This window comes from Ammospiza caudacuta, chromosome 14, assembly GCF_027887145.1.
Source record: "Ammospiza caudacuta isolate bAmmCau1 chromosome 14, bAmmCau1.pri, whole genome shotgun sequence".
Taxonomy (NCBI): Eukaryota; Metazoa; Chordata; class Aves; order Passeriformes; family Passerellidae; genus Ammospiza; species Ammospiza caudacuta.
In genome coordinates, this window is record NC_080606.1 from 12,947,120 (window position 1) to 12,962,256 (window position 15,137).

The 15,137-nt window shown below is 48.2% G+C and overlaps 1 protein-coding gene across 1 annotated transcript in view; it reads right to left on the minus strand.

Moving 5' to 3' along the window:
• The window catches only part of HS6ST2 (heparan sulfate 6-O-sulfotransferase 2), a 125,594-nt gene extending 115,940 nt beyond the window's left edge, over nucleotides 1–9,654 (minus strand). Inside the window, exon 1 of the mRNA XM_058814116.1 lies at nucleotides 9,058–9,654. Within this exon, the coding sequence (XP_058670099.1) occupies nucleotides 9,058–9,569 (512 nt within the window). The 5' untranslated portion in view covers nucleotides 9,570–9,654. The remainder of the gene's footprint in view (nucleotides 1–9,057) is intronic.
• Nucleotides 9,655–15,137: the final 5,483 nt, after the last annotated feature.

The window sequence follows — 15,137 nt, forward strand, 5'->3', positions numbered from 1 at the left end:
GAACTTTGGTTTTCTATTTAAACACTACAGCTTCCCTAAATTCAAACTGAACACAATATTTCCACTGCCTCTACCTAGGACTAGTCACATATAGGCAGCAAAGTTACTACATGCAACCAGGCTAGGAAATGCTACATCCTTTATTCTATGTACAGATGGAAAGATATCCTCATGCAAAGAGCTGAATTACACAGACAAGGCAGTGGCTGAGAGGAGATGACAGACTTGGTGATGAAGACAGGACTCATCCCAGGTAGTCTCGGCTTCTCAAATCCCACTCTCATGTTTATGTACCACTTTTCCTTCAAGCTGACCAGAATTAAGCAAAAACATACCACATGAAACCCAAACAACTGACCTTTATAGTCAGCTGCATTTGAAAGCAAAAATTCTACCCCATATTTTATTGACCTATAGTTATTGGAAATCACCAAAGTAAAAAAAAACCCCAAACCTACTGAAGTTTTGGCTAAAGATGTGCATTTAGTAAAAGAGAAAATGGGGTGACCATGCCAAGACAAGCTTTTTCTCTTACCAGAGACTGACTTGCAGCACACAAGAATTGAAGGAGTTAAAGACTAATTTATGCCATTTATGTTCTTGCAAGTCACTCAGCTACCATCCAGCAGGCACATCCTGTTGTGTCTGACATTTCCTTGAGGGCTTTTGTCTTCTCCCTTCTCTGTGCTACCACTGCTCTGATTAGATCCAACACCCCCCAAAGAAAAAGAAACAGCTCTGTGAAAGGCAGAAGCCACAGAACCATCTTCTACAGTTGGTGAAATTAGTTCCAGGAGGAACAAAACCTGCCACTCTTCTGGAAGTGCTGCAGGGACAGCCCCCTCTGCATCCTCCATGGGGAGGAGAACCCCCACAGCACCTTCACCATCACAATGAGTTAACTGCTGGCAAAAAACATGATAGAGTTAGTACCTGGCAGGTTTTGCTTAAGCAAAGCTTATTCCAAATAACTTTCTCTGAACCCACAGTAAAAAAAAAAAAAAACTCGCTACCTCAGAATGGTTGGGATTGCTCCAGGGACTAACTTTCCCACAGGCCAAAGGAAATGCTCTCCCGTCAGTTACCCTGAAAAAGAAACTCTCAAAAGCAGCTTCTCTGGCTCTGACCAAGGAAACATTGTTTTGCTCAACAGGGGGGGTTAAAATAGTTGCTTTTCTCCGACCTCAAGGAAGGCTGAAGGAAATAATCAGTGGCAGAGAGTGTTTCAGCCACTCGATTTGGGTGTCTGCCGAAGGATCTTACAGTTCAAACAGCACTGAATGAGCAGATTGCCATTGCTGGGAGCTTTGCAATGTTTTAACTTAGCCAAAAAAAATGGATTTATGGCAGAATTGATCTTCCAGCTACTCGGACCTCTAAGAGCATCAAAACTGCACAATCCTTTTGATTACAGGAAATTAGGAGCATTTGCTACAAGGATCTCATGAAAGGCATACTCTTCTTCATGCCTTTATGGAGATGTGCAAAGTCATTTATGCTGCAAGATTATCTCCCTCGTAGCTGCATATATTTAGTTATATTACATCAAAAGTTTGGCTCCTTCAGAGTTGGATAAGCAGCTGAGAAGCAAGAAGTAACATGATTTGAGTCTCACCCCTAATGGATCTTATGATTTATAGGCCTCTAAAGACTAATGATTTTTTTCAAGACTAAAAAAGAGGAGATTTCACTCAAAGCTGTATATAATAGCTTAAATGGATTCTGTCTTTAAAAGCATGAACAGCTGACAAAGAAGGCTAAAGTCAGGGAAGAAGAAAGAAAGCTGGTCCTAATTGCCACTTATTCAAAAACATTATCTTGTTATATGCATATATTCACTATCCCCCCAGAGATATGGGAGTGGATGCAAAAGGCAACAGCACATTAAGTGTTTAGACCTTCTATTTCCACAAAACCCACCCCACTCGATGTTAAACACAGGTCCCACCCAATGAAAACATATTAAAGGAAATCTACATTGGCTGTTTACATCAGCAGTATGAACTTAAATGCAAAAGAATGGATTGCTTTGGCTTCTTAGTCTCACATTAGCAAATGCAATTATCTTTCATTAATTTTACAGAGTGTTCACAGTAGAAATTAAATAATTTCTTCATGTCTAAGAAAAACTTTACCGTGTTAATTATTCATAAATACCAAAGTCTCCTACTTATTACTCATCACAAATGTGATTCGTTTCAATAACGCCTGAATAACTCGGTGCTACCCTGTTAGTCCCAGAACACAATGTACAATTGCCAGCATCAGCAAGTCAATCACAAACAATAATCCACGCTTGCCAGCTGCCAAGGAAGAAGAGGAGGAGGAAGGAGGAGGCAGGAATGGCATTTTCCCCCCACCCCAGTCACTGTGCTGCCTCCATCATCCCATAGAGAAGGAGAGTCCCACATCTCCTCTCCTTATCAGCTTTGCTGCCACCCAAAATGCTGCAGAGACAGGCACTGCTCAGGCAAGAATTCCATCCCCAAACTGGGAGCAGCGAAAAAGGCTCCCAAGGGATGAAGGCAGCAGCTGGGGATGCTCCACAGCTTTGCTTCCCTGCCTATTTGCATCTGGGCAGGCAGCTCTCCAGCAATGGGAATTAACTGATCGAGAAGGGAAAGGAGATTAATCCTCACAAGTATGTAAGGAGCCTACAAGGATAATTCCAAAAATGGCTGAGGGCTGCTCACCCACAGTAATCCCTGCAGAGTGAAACAAAGCCCAGGCACCATTGCTGCAGCAAAGTGGTTAAATAAGGGAATTACCCAGAGTTTTGTGCCTGGTCACTTGGCTGCTCAGCTGGTTGAGCTTATGGGAGGGGAAGGGATGACTGAAAAGTTACTGCAGGAATAAAATAAGCTGAATATGCTGGAGTTACAAGATTTTGTATTATTTCTTCAGTAACTTAAAAAAGACAAACTTGTCCACATCACCAAAATCTTAGAGTTGCACCAAATCACAAACTCATATATATATACATATAAATTTTTTCCATTAAAATGTCAAGAAAACCTTTGACACAAGGTTCATTTGACATGGGTTCCATCCAGCCCAGTCGTCCTGCCCTTGGCTGCAATTCCCAAAGCCTATGTCTTCTCAGAAAGACCCATTCCAACATCCCATTTTCAGCCACATATCAATGATTTTTGCTTTCTAGCAAGTTACGTGAGCTAATTTGGGCTGAAGCCGTACAGAAATGCTGCCTTTATTATTACAGTTGTGGAGAAAGTAAATTAATGCAAAGGATTGCACACAGAGGCCTAATCCATTTGAGGTAAATCAATGCATTGCACATTTAAATTGCTCTGCTTTCCTTCAGAAAAGTACATTGAAGTGATTCATTAGGCACTGAACTGCTCACAGAAACAGACCAATTCTCTTAGGCATGCCAGTGCATCTCTGCTAGTTAAATTTAAAAAGCAATCAAATCTACTAATAAGTCCTTTTTGCCGACATTTACATCAGTAGAGAACATGATTCCTGACAATTCAGATTAAATAAATGAAGCACAAATTAATCTCAGTTAATATGTCTCAGAACCAACGCTCGACTTGTTAAACTTAAAAAATCTGTCTTTTAATAAAAATAACTTATTGGTAACGCCTGACTTCCAAGCGCCTTTGATAACCTTTATTAAAGGTTATAAAGTTATCAAGAGGCATCACAAGGCACAATCTGTGTCTATTTTAATACAGTCAAAGCATTTATTTATAGTTTAATTTGAATATTTATAAATTCCAAAAGAAAAATTAACAGAAAAGTACCCTTTTAATAAAAAGTTATCAATTCTTAGTACAGCAGCACCATGCCACAGTGTTCAAATTCCCACTCTCTTCTTTAGGGAGGATCAGCTCAGATAACATATGGAATAAACAATTTAAGGTATAACACCTGTGCCTCGTATCTTGCTCTACTGCAATCACTGGGGGTTATTCCTGCAACAATTAATGCCTTCCCTCTACCCACAAGAAATTCTCAAATTTCAAGTTAAAGGCAGTATGAAACATATACTTTCAAATAACTGGAAGTAAATTTGCACCTTATTAAAGACTTAGAGAACTGAAGAGACCTAATATGAAAAATTATTTTTTAATCCCTTTAAGAAGTCCAACCCTTTATCTGCAAAACCAGCAATATCAATTTAGAGAGCTTTACAAGTCCTACAGTCCAAATCTAAAAAACCCATGAACTTAAGTTTATAACCAAGCCTTTCAAGGTTAGTCCTTGTAATGGGATTAGGTGAAAGAAACACTTGTACTTATGAAAATAGTGCCCTGCCCTACTCCTCAAAACCCATTTTTCACCTCTAGGCTGGGCCACTGCTCATATTGCTTTGGTCCCAACAGGTGCCATGCAGGAAAATTCAGCTGCTGGAGGTGCAGGTTTATGGGGGGTAAGATAGCAAATCCCACCCTGCAACCAGCAGGCTGAAACAAGCAGGGGCATCAGGAAATCTTGCTGATCAATGAAGCAGCTTAGAGCCACTCAGGCCTGGCAGCATCTCTGCAAAAGCTCTGGGTTTTGGGTTTTTCGGTTGTTTGTTGTTTTGGGGGTTTTTTTGGTGGTTTTGGTGATTTGTTGTTTTGGTGTTTTTTTGCCTTATAATTGTTGCTCAGTTTTTCCTGGGGAGTTTCGTGATGTGTATTTCAAGGGCAGGCCCCCTCCTGGTGCTCTGGCCAGAGCCCAAGTTCCAGCAGGTCACCCCATCTGCTCACTCACCCTCCAGCTCAGCTGGGCTGCTCCCCTCACTCCCCGAGGAGCCCCCCAGGCTCCACCCCAGCACTGGGGGACTCTATCCTGGGAAATGGTGTCTGCTCCACCAGCTCCAGAGGTTCTGAATTGTCCTGCTCCTGCTGTGGCCTACATTATCCACCCAAAGTCTTGGGGCACCACGGGACCCTAAAGCATCTCTTCAGCCTACAAGGGGTTTAGTGCTGATCTATGGGGCTTAACTATTCCCCAACTTCCACCACTGCAGGTGAAACACTGAGTTCATCCACTTGCACAGCTATGTAACACCTCTGCAGCAGGGAGAGGCACACTCAAAGGCTGCTAAGAACCAAATCCTACAAATGAATTTTCTCTCCCTTGGCAGTGCTATGGATGGTTTTCCCCCTCCACACCAAAGCAGTTCACTGGGAAGCTGTTACCAAGACCTTTGTAGCTACCTACACACTGCACCATAACAAAAACTCACTGTGGGAAAACTAAAAACTAAACTAACCCCACCTCAGTTAGAGCCAGTAGTGCAGAGCTCAGAGTAGATGACTCCACATTTTCAAGAGCACGTGGATTAATCTGTTCAGCCAACAGAGACACACACTGTGTTTCCAGTTTGCTAGGAAATGTTTCAACCTTTTTTTTTCAGATTTTTGTAAGACTCAGCTTGGAGGGGTTGCAGTAACATGCAGGGACAAGATAAGAACACCCATGCATTGCCAGCAGCCTCTGCCCCACATCACAGCAGCCTGGTGCCAACACCAGGCCTCCCAAAAAGCCTGGTGCCAACATCAGGCCTCCCAAAAGCCAGCAGGCACCAACCTGGTCCAACAGGCTTGTACCAGCAGCACAGTTTCCTCCAATCTCAGACTTTCTGGCTCCAGAGGCAGCTCTACAAGCTCGTTCTCCTTTCAACAGGGAACATCTCCTTCCTTTAATGCCACCCAGGAGGAACATCAAATACAGCCTGACCTTCAACCACAAGCACATCTCTCACCCAAGGAGGAGACAAAGCCATGACATCACTTAAGAATCCTAGTACCTGTTTTTGCTCCTATGTCTTATTACAGTTTCCTGTCTAACCCCAAGGCCTTTTGTTTCTTGCAATGGTGCCACTGGATTTACTGCTATAGACAACTTCAGTAGACACTTCCCATAATAATTAGCCAGAGCTGAGAGAAATCTCAGTCCTGTGATGCACAGTTACTTTGGATGCCGCCTCTGCTCAGTGTGCCAAAAGCTTTGAGACTTCCACAATCAATCAAGTGACCCAAGTCAGTCACTCATGACCAGGAAAAAGCACATTTCTCCTTTCTCACCACTGGTGCCAAGAAGCTGAGACAAACCCCTCCTTTCTGCCACCACCATCAGCCCATTCCACGCACCTCCCAAGTGGCAGACCCAGAGCACAGAAAACATCAATTTTGCCTATACCTTCCCCCTTCCCTCTTCTGTAATTTCTGGATGCTGCAGTGGTGAGCAGGGCTGATGGAGCAGGCTACTAACAGAATTAAGAGCAGATACTGCAGGATGACTGCTGCAGGCAGCAAGGTTGTCATGTGTACACCCTCCAGGCTGATCCCATCCCATCCTGGCACAGAGATCTCTGTACCTGGTGCTGAGCATTGCATGGTCCAGGACAGAGCTTCCTCTAGAGTAACAAAGACTCAACTTTTAAAGAAAACAAGAGGCCCCTAGAGACCAGCCCAGTAACCAGCAATCTGACAGGCAGACTCGCCACACCTGAAAAGACAAACACCTGTGCAAAGTAATCACACATAGGTGCAAGCTAAAAGGTTTGATGGAAGATTTGGGTATTTCCAGACAAGGCTACACAGCCCCAAGACAGTAACTACAGACTGCTCGATGCAGCTGCCAAGGAGTTCAAATCACTCTTACAACAGGTCTCACTTTTCAATCACCTCAACTATAAATGCCTTATCTGTAAATTCCTACCCTTATCAAGACAAGGTTCGCTTGAGAAAATTCTTCTCTGCTCCTGATAGAATTCTTCTCCCTGCCCTCACAACGCTCCCCAAATGGGCCCTGCACTCCTCCAAGCTGCTTCCTCTTCCCTCAGGGCTGTGAGTTCCTTTCCCTTCCCACCAGCACACATGACCCAGGATGGTCAGGCCTCCCTCTAAAAACCTCAGGAATAGCCAGGCTGACCCCACCTGGAGCCAGCACGGCTCCCCAGCTTAGACACCCCCATCCCACACCTACTGCTGCTCTGAAAGCAGCTTTTATCTGCCCAGAAAGGGCTTAGACTTCCTGTCTGCTACTGGCAGTAGGTAGAGCTGCTAATTAACCAGTTGTCAGCTGAACCACCGCTAAATCGAGAGCACAAACTAAAATTAAAGATGAGGTATTAAAATGGGCAGAAAGACTTGAAAGGACTATTGTTCATTTAAGAACTTCTCTTCCTGTATTTTTTAAACATTTAGAAATTGCAGTCCAAATAATTGCTTGTCAAGACATTTTTTTGGAGAATAACTGTAGCTATTCAGCAAGCTGTGTAATTAGGCTATTAAAAGTATAATATCATTTGGAAGGCTTTGAGAGAGTAGACCTCTACCTAACACAAAATCATCAAAGCTTCATTTTCCTCCCTCTCTCCTGGCTTTAATCCCAAACCACAAGTCCCAGCGACCTCTCAGAAGTCAGCTGTGACAGCAGACATTGTTTATAGAATGAGAAGCCATCACTCTGAACTCCTGAGCAAGAACATGCACTGCTCCCATTCCAACTCAGGAAAGCATGTCTGGCATCCAACAAAGGAAAAAAAATACAAAGCCAAAAGCTGCAGACAAAGTCCCAGCTCTCTGAGCCTGATGCTCCCTTTCCCCTCAGGTGGTGGGTTCAGGACAAGGAGCCTCCCCTTTTTCTGGAGAGCACAGCTAAGACCAAAGCACAGACAGGAAAGGAAGGAAATCCCTGACCCACAGGTACAACACTGCAGGCCAGGCCCATCTCTGGAGGAAGAGGAACACTGGAAGCAGTACAGCAAAACAGAGCACATGTTATGTGATTTACATTTCTGCTGACAAACAACATGTTTATAGGACAGGTAAAATAAACTGCATAGCTGCAAGGCTCAGCAGCCTGAAACCAGGAGAATAATAGATCCAGAGGGCAAGGAATTGGTCCTGATGTTAGCAAATGGGATGTCACAAAAATTAGACAATTAAAATTTAAAGCAGTAGGGAAGACAAAAGAGCAGGAATCACAATAGCCAAGTCTGATGAAGAGCTGCTCCTTGGGTACAGGACCATAATGATGCTAAGCATTTTTCTACTAGATGGCAGTGTAGTGTCACACTATATGAAAGGAATTCTAGAAAGAAATTGCTTTGTATTACAAGTGAATCTGTGCTTAGACTTGACTTCAGATAGCATGATATATAACAGCAGCCTCTTTGTAAAGGGACCTGCCGTTAGTCTCAGTGCAATAGGAGTGATACTCTAGTTTCTAAATTCCCACAAAAGAAGGGGAAAAGATGCTGAGACCCTGAGCAGTTCTGCTACACGGTACGGCCACAGACAAGCTCCTGAGTCTGTTACAACCGAAGGTGGGCTCTGATCAAAGAGCTCTGGGAGAGGGGGAAGCAGGTCCTCACTGCTTCTCAAAGGCAGGGGCAACTTTTAGGCAACACCCTTGCTATGGTCAGGGGAGGTTGGCAACTTCGAAGATCCAGGGATAAAAAGAGAGCAGTGCCACTAAAATCCAAAATGCAAGCACAAAATGGTCAAGGTTAGGGCTGAAGAACAATGCAAATATTTGCAGTAACTCATCCATAACAGTAACCTCTACTTTGCATGGCCGCCATCCTGAAGCCAAACTTCAGGCACCAAGGAGATACCGCGGCTCACCAACACTCCCAAAACCAACCAATTAATTCTTGGCGCACCCTGGAGCTGTAGGAGCTCCGAACAGCCAAAGATGGAAAAGCTCTGGGGGAAGCTCGCAGGCAGCCGAACGAAGCACCGTCTCTCCTGCGAGAGCCGCTCGGGGGTCCCCAGGCTGCGGGGCTGCCAGGCCTGCTCCTGTGTCACCGGGCTCATCACCCCCGGCCCGCGGTCACAACCGCGACAGCCGGCGGGACATCGCTTCCATCACCCTTCCATCACCTCCCTGCCGGCGGAGCGGGGCAGCTTTGCCCGCTGTGCAGAGCTCGGGGCACGCTGTGCCCACCCCGCGGTGCCAGCCGCTCCGTGCCGGGATGCCGGGCTCACACCGCGTCCCCCTCCCGCCGCATCTCCGGCACGGCTGCGCCCCGCGGGCCATCGCCCGTCCCGCCGCCGCAGAGCGCAGGGAGCCCCCCGGGCACGGCCTCACCTGGAGGGCCGGAGCCGCACCTCCTTCTTGCTGTCCACCACGGAGGGCACGCAGTTGGTGAGCTCGGTCCAGTCGGCGTGCAGCCCGCAGCTCCAGCCGGTGGAGAAGCGGGAGAAGAGCCAGGTCTCCCGCTTGCCGGGCCGGTGGCAGGTGCACTTCTTCTGCCCGGCGCGGCACTCGCAGGGCTGCTCCAGCTGGATGTTGCGGACCAGGTGCCGCCCGAAGGTGGTGCCGCCCGTCTTCTGGATGTGCAGGAACACGATCAGGTCGTCGCCCTTGATGTTGAAGTCCACCCGCCGCAGCAAGTCGTCGGCGGAGAAATTGAAGCGGGGAACGAAACGCGCCGGCGTCTCGTCCTCCGCCCGGTACGGGTCGGCGGCGGCGGCGGGGCTGAGAGCGCGGAGCCGCAGCAGCTGGCACTCGGTGCCCGGGCAGACGTACTGCAGCACGATCACGGCGAAGAGGAAGAGCATCACCAGCGCCAGCAGCACCTTGTGGGACCGGTCCTCCATCGTCGCCGGGAGCGCCGCGCATCGCCGCCGCCGCCCCGCTCAGAGCCTCCGCAGCCGCCGCCGCCTCCGCCGCGGCGGGACCCGCGCCGCCGCCATCGCCCGCCGCTGCCCACGGCCCTTCCCGGCAGCCCCCGCGCCCGGCCCCGCCGCTCCTCCGCCCGCCCCGCCGCGGCCGCGCCCCCTCACGGGCCCGCCCCGCCCCCGCCCCGCCCCCGCCCCCGCCGGGACGGCCCCGCGCGGCCGCTCCGACGACGGTACCGGGACAGCACCGGTACCGCCTCCTCCCCCCCACCGGCACCGCCCCTCGCGGCCGCTCCGGCCCCGGCACCCGGACAGCACCGGGACAGCACCGGCACCGCCCCCTCCTCTAACCCCGGGACCGCCCCGCGCGGCCGCTCCGGCACCGGGACGGCACCGGGAGCGGGACTGGCACCGGCACGGCCCCGCCCCGCCAGGCCGCTCCGCACCAGCCCCGAGAATGGGACGGGGAATGGGACCGGCACCGGGACTCTGACTTCACCGGCAACGGCGCCAGGACTGGGATCATACGGGCACCGCGCTCCACGCACGGACCGGGACCTGCGGCCGCACCGAGTGTGCTCTGAGCGTGGCCGGCCCGGGGCGCTCCGGGATGCTCCGTCCTGCTGTGCCCGTGCCGGAGCGAGCGGCGGCCCCAGGAGCGGTGCCGTGCCCCGCGCCCGCCGTGCCCGCGGGGCGCAGACGGACGGGGCCGTTCGCAAGGAGCGGCCAGGTCACGGTCAGCGGCCGCGGAGTCACCGTCCCGTCCGCCCAGCGCGCACACACACACACACACACATACACACACACACACACGCACACACACACGCACACACACACACACACATACACACACACACACGCACACACACACACACATACACACACACACACACGCACACACACACATACACACGCATACACACACACACACACATACACACACACATACACACACACACACACGCACGCACACACACACACACACATACACACACACATACACACACACACACGCACACACACACACACACACATACACACACACACGCACACACACACGCACACACCCACACACTCACTCCCATCCTTGGGCACCGAGCTGTCCGCTCTCTCTCCTCCCCTCCCACCAACACCCCGTGTTTTGGTTTTGTTTGGGGTTTTTGGGTGCAGAGGTAGCGCACCGACTGCTTTTCTTGACGCCCCAAGTGGTTTCTGTTGTTTCAGGTGGCAAATACCTGCGCTATCTCTGTCAGCATATTTCAAAACCTCTCTGCGCAAGGAGAGTGTTCTGTAAATAAAACAATAACAACAAGGACTCTGTGGATTTATCTCCGATTACAGTCCTGTGTATATTTGTATGCAAATGTTGTTTAGCCCTCCAGCTGCTGGTGGCTGTTCAATGAGGCCCGTGGGTGGCAGCACATGGGTGCTCACCCCCTGTTCACCCCGTGCCCTTGCACAGGGACACATCCCCACACCATGTACCAGGACCTGGCAGGGCCGTAGAGCACAACATAGTGAGCCCCTCAGGCTTTCCTTTCCCTCTTGGTGCAACTGATGTTGAGGCAATTAATGCCTGTGGCAACTGCAGCCTTGCAAGAAAAAAAGCAATAATAAAAAGAAGAGGTTTCTAGCTAAAGGAGGTTTTCACCCCATCTCCTGTCAGTGTCCTGTCCTTCCTGGAAAAGCAGCTGGGGCAGGACCATGAGTTTGGACACCCCCAATTTGATTGATTGCTCCAATATTTAACTGATGTTACACAGGAACCCCCAATCTCAGGCAGGGCTGGAAATGTCTGAGCTTCTCCTTCCCCTCCCCATCACAGCACCTCAGCTTTTGCTTCCCTGTCCCTTGTGATGCCTCTGCTTCTCTGCCTGGCCAATCAGCCTAGAGCTGAATTTTCTATTATGCACAGCAGGCAGCAAAGAAAATAGTTTGTAAACACTCTCCCCAGACCTTTATTAATCATAAAACCTAAAAATAAAAAGACTTGCCTTCTTTTTCCCCTCCTCTCAAGCAATTCTCTCTAAATAATTTCAGCAGGTACATGTGGTGTTTGGAGGCAATTTCTTTACGGTTTTCATCCTTGAGCAACCTCTCCTGTCTTCTGTATTTTTTCCAGTTGTCCACAATATTTTGAAAACATTTACACTCACAATAATAGGCAATTTTATCACAAAGATTCTAGGCATGAGAACTACTGAGTTCATTTACTTCCATTTGGATCTCCAAAATGAATGGATTGCACCATTTAATGAAAACTCAGTGTTCTGAAATTCAAGCCTTAAAATTATAAAGATGTTTCTGTGCTTTATATCCATCGCTCTCTCACAGTCATTCATATTAAAAATGTTTGCCTCGAGTTTTATTTGTTTTACATTATGAAATAACAAAGGTGCGTGGTGAGTTAAAAGCAATCCTGCGTGGTGAGTTAAAAGCAATCCTCAATGCTAATACCTGGGAATTAAATGGAGAGGATAACAATGGCCCAATGTCTACACTAAATTAATATATACTATAAAAGATATGATGCATACTGGGTTGGTGTTCCCAGCAGAGCCATTATTTTGGAATGGGCTAAACAAACAATGATCATCCTTTCAGTAATGAGTGATGGTCTCCAGTCTGCTGCCTTCTCACTCACAGTATGTAAATGATGCTCTCCAGCTTTGATCCAGGGACCCAAAACATTTGCTTAGGCACTAAAGAAATGAAAATTGCTCTGAACTAGATAAAAGTAGGACAGAGCAGAGCTGTTAAGGTTTCACAGCACGGGCAAGATTCGATGGCTGGCAGGGCAGATGGTTTAAGCTAAGAGGTCAAGCAAAAGCACTGAGCACCCAGTAACAGCAGTGAAAAAAAAATCTCCACTCCCTTCTACACACACAGCATCCCCAGACACCCCAAACTCATGATCCCTGTTCCCACTCCCCACACATGACCCTTCTCTGCTGGCACAGGGGATGCCCTCAACCCATGTCTCAGACAAGCACATGGGTATGGCCACTGCTCCTCTTCTCCCTCCCACAAGTGCCCTCTGCCCCTGGCTGGTCTCCTCTGCGCCCACCCTGTCAGCAGCTGCCTCCCTCCAGTACAGCAGGGCCAAGCTGAGCTGGTAAAGAATCTCATTTTGGGCTGACCCTCTCTTATTACCCACGGGAAGGTTCAGAAAATCAGGGGTTGGTATGCAAAGGCACGGGGTGTTTGCCCAGAGACAGATCAATAAAACACCTTGTGCCTCAAGCCCTAGATTGATCTCTGCTGCTTTAGGAAACTGCTGTTAGCTCATCAGCTGGGGCTGCTCATCACATCCCTGTGTACTTCCTGAAAACCTTTGTTTCCACAGCATCTGAATTTCACCTCTGCATTTGGCTGGCAAATGGTGACTGCTTGGCTCCAACAAAAAGAAAACACACGTCTGCTTTGAGATAAGCAGGCTCTCAGTGGGTAAAACAGAGCTTTAGCAGGTATTGAGGCCTCCAGCTTACTGAGAGGAGCAAGGTCTCATATCAGTTCAGCCTGAGGAGGTCCCAGTGTCACTGCTGGGTACAGGTAAGGGCAGGAGTGCAGCAGCTTGAACCCCTGGGGCAGATGGGCAAGGCTGGGCTGTGGCAGCCTGGCCAGGGCTGGGGTAACCCCTGCTGCTGAGGCACCCACAGCTGCTGGCAGGATGAAGCCTTTTTCAGATGAGAGGGAAAACCTTATTTGCACAATAGCACAATTAGAATAACTTGATTAAAAGAAATGCAAACGAGCCATTATGTTTGCTTTGTCTCCTTGTAATGTGATTCATCTTATAGTATCTGTGCAGGAAGGGGGAGAAGATAGATGAAATAAGCACAGAAAAGCCTCCTGTGTGATGAAAATAACATATTTATTAAAATAACAAACACAATCATCACCAGCCCAACTGCTGCAGCTTTCCTTTATGGAATTGTCTGTCTTGTCTGGAATAGCTGATGGCTAAACAGGATTGTGGCCAGGGCATTTAAAACCACTTTTCCCATCATTTGTCATCAAAGAGATGAAGTGGATGCTCCAGCTTTGTCCCCAACTGCCCCTCTCCTCCACCACTTCCATAAGATGTGCAAACCAGCAACTTTGGTAATTTGACTTCTCCTTTGAGACTGGGTAAAACTGGATTATGGAGTCGAAAGGTATCACCAGGAGACAGTGTGGAAGACACCACTCTACTCCCTGAGGAAACAAGTCTTAAAATGATTGGAAAGGCACAGAGCAGTGAGATGGTCATTGCATGGGAGAAGAAGCAAAGCCAAGAGCAAGGAAATATCAGGGAAAGGAGCAAAGAAATGCTGTGGTGGGAGAGAGGTGGAAGCCCTGCTAGCCCCTCATGGAATAAGACCCTTATCTAGTACAGGGTATGCAAATGAATGAAGGCATGGAGCAGTGGGGTGATGAGTAAACTAATTGGAAAATGAGGCTTGATTATTCATGGACTTGACATATCAGAGGGCAGCTAATCAAAGGAATAAAACAAGTTTGCATATTCTTTGTGATGTGGGCATCAAAGTCTTCCTTCTTGTCACTGTGGCATCACTGCTGTTCATTCCTAAATCCAAATACACTTGATGCAAGTGTAACATCTTGCTCCATAATAGGAGATGGAAAGGCTGAGATGCTCAAAAGAGCTCTGATTTTTCCAGCTATTGAACTGATCTTGCATTTATCTCTACTTATAGATCTTGCCTCCCTGAATACAAACATTGCCCAAAGCTCTTTGGGTGTGTGGTACACTGGGCAGCCTTTAAAAGCTTGAGCCAAAGACCCTGATACTCAAGGGACCCAACTTGCAAGATAATTGCAAAATAATCCCTTACAGTTTCATTTTGCTGTGGGCTGATGCTAAATAAACTTCGTCTAAATGCCACATGGCATTCAGATGGACTTGGCAGGAGGTGTTTGCACAGAGCTGGGTGCAGGAAGCTTTCAGGAGTGCCTCCTTCCCAACACATGGCATCAGAAATCTCCTGTCCAGGCTGTTCACTGCAGCAAATCTTGGAGCCAGACAAAAGGCAGGCTGGCTTCAAGTCACAAGGCATCAGCAGAATTTCCATTTCACACATAGATCTCGGCCCTGTGAAAGGTTTTAAAGGAGGACCTGATGTGGGACTGACACCTGGCCATGTCCCAAGTGTCTGGGCAACAGTTGGAGGGTGAATGAATGATACTGCCCCATCACCACTGATTCTTTCCCAGCATGAAACTGGCTGAGAAACTGCTGAAACATCAAATTCCCTTTTGATGAGGACAGCCTGGGACAACTCCAGGGAACAGGATCCATGGGGATGAAAGGGCTCTTTCAAGTATGCCTCTGAATCAGTGGGAAAAGTGAGAAGTTGGGATTGCTCCTGCCACTCTTTGCTTGTCTGGATAATTACAGTGATGGGTATATTAATACCATCTGGCATCAGATCCAAAGAGCAAGCAGGCATTGATAGAGATTACTGGAGAGGTGTGTGAAGAACCCTTTTGGAGGTGCTTATGAGCAGATTAGGAGGAATTAGAAGGAGTGTGAGCCCGCAAAGC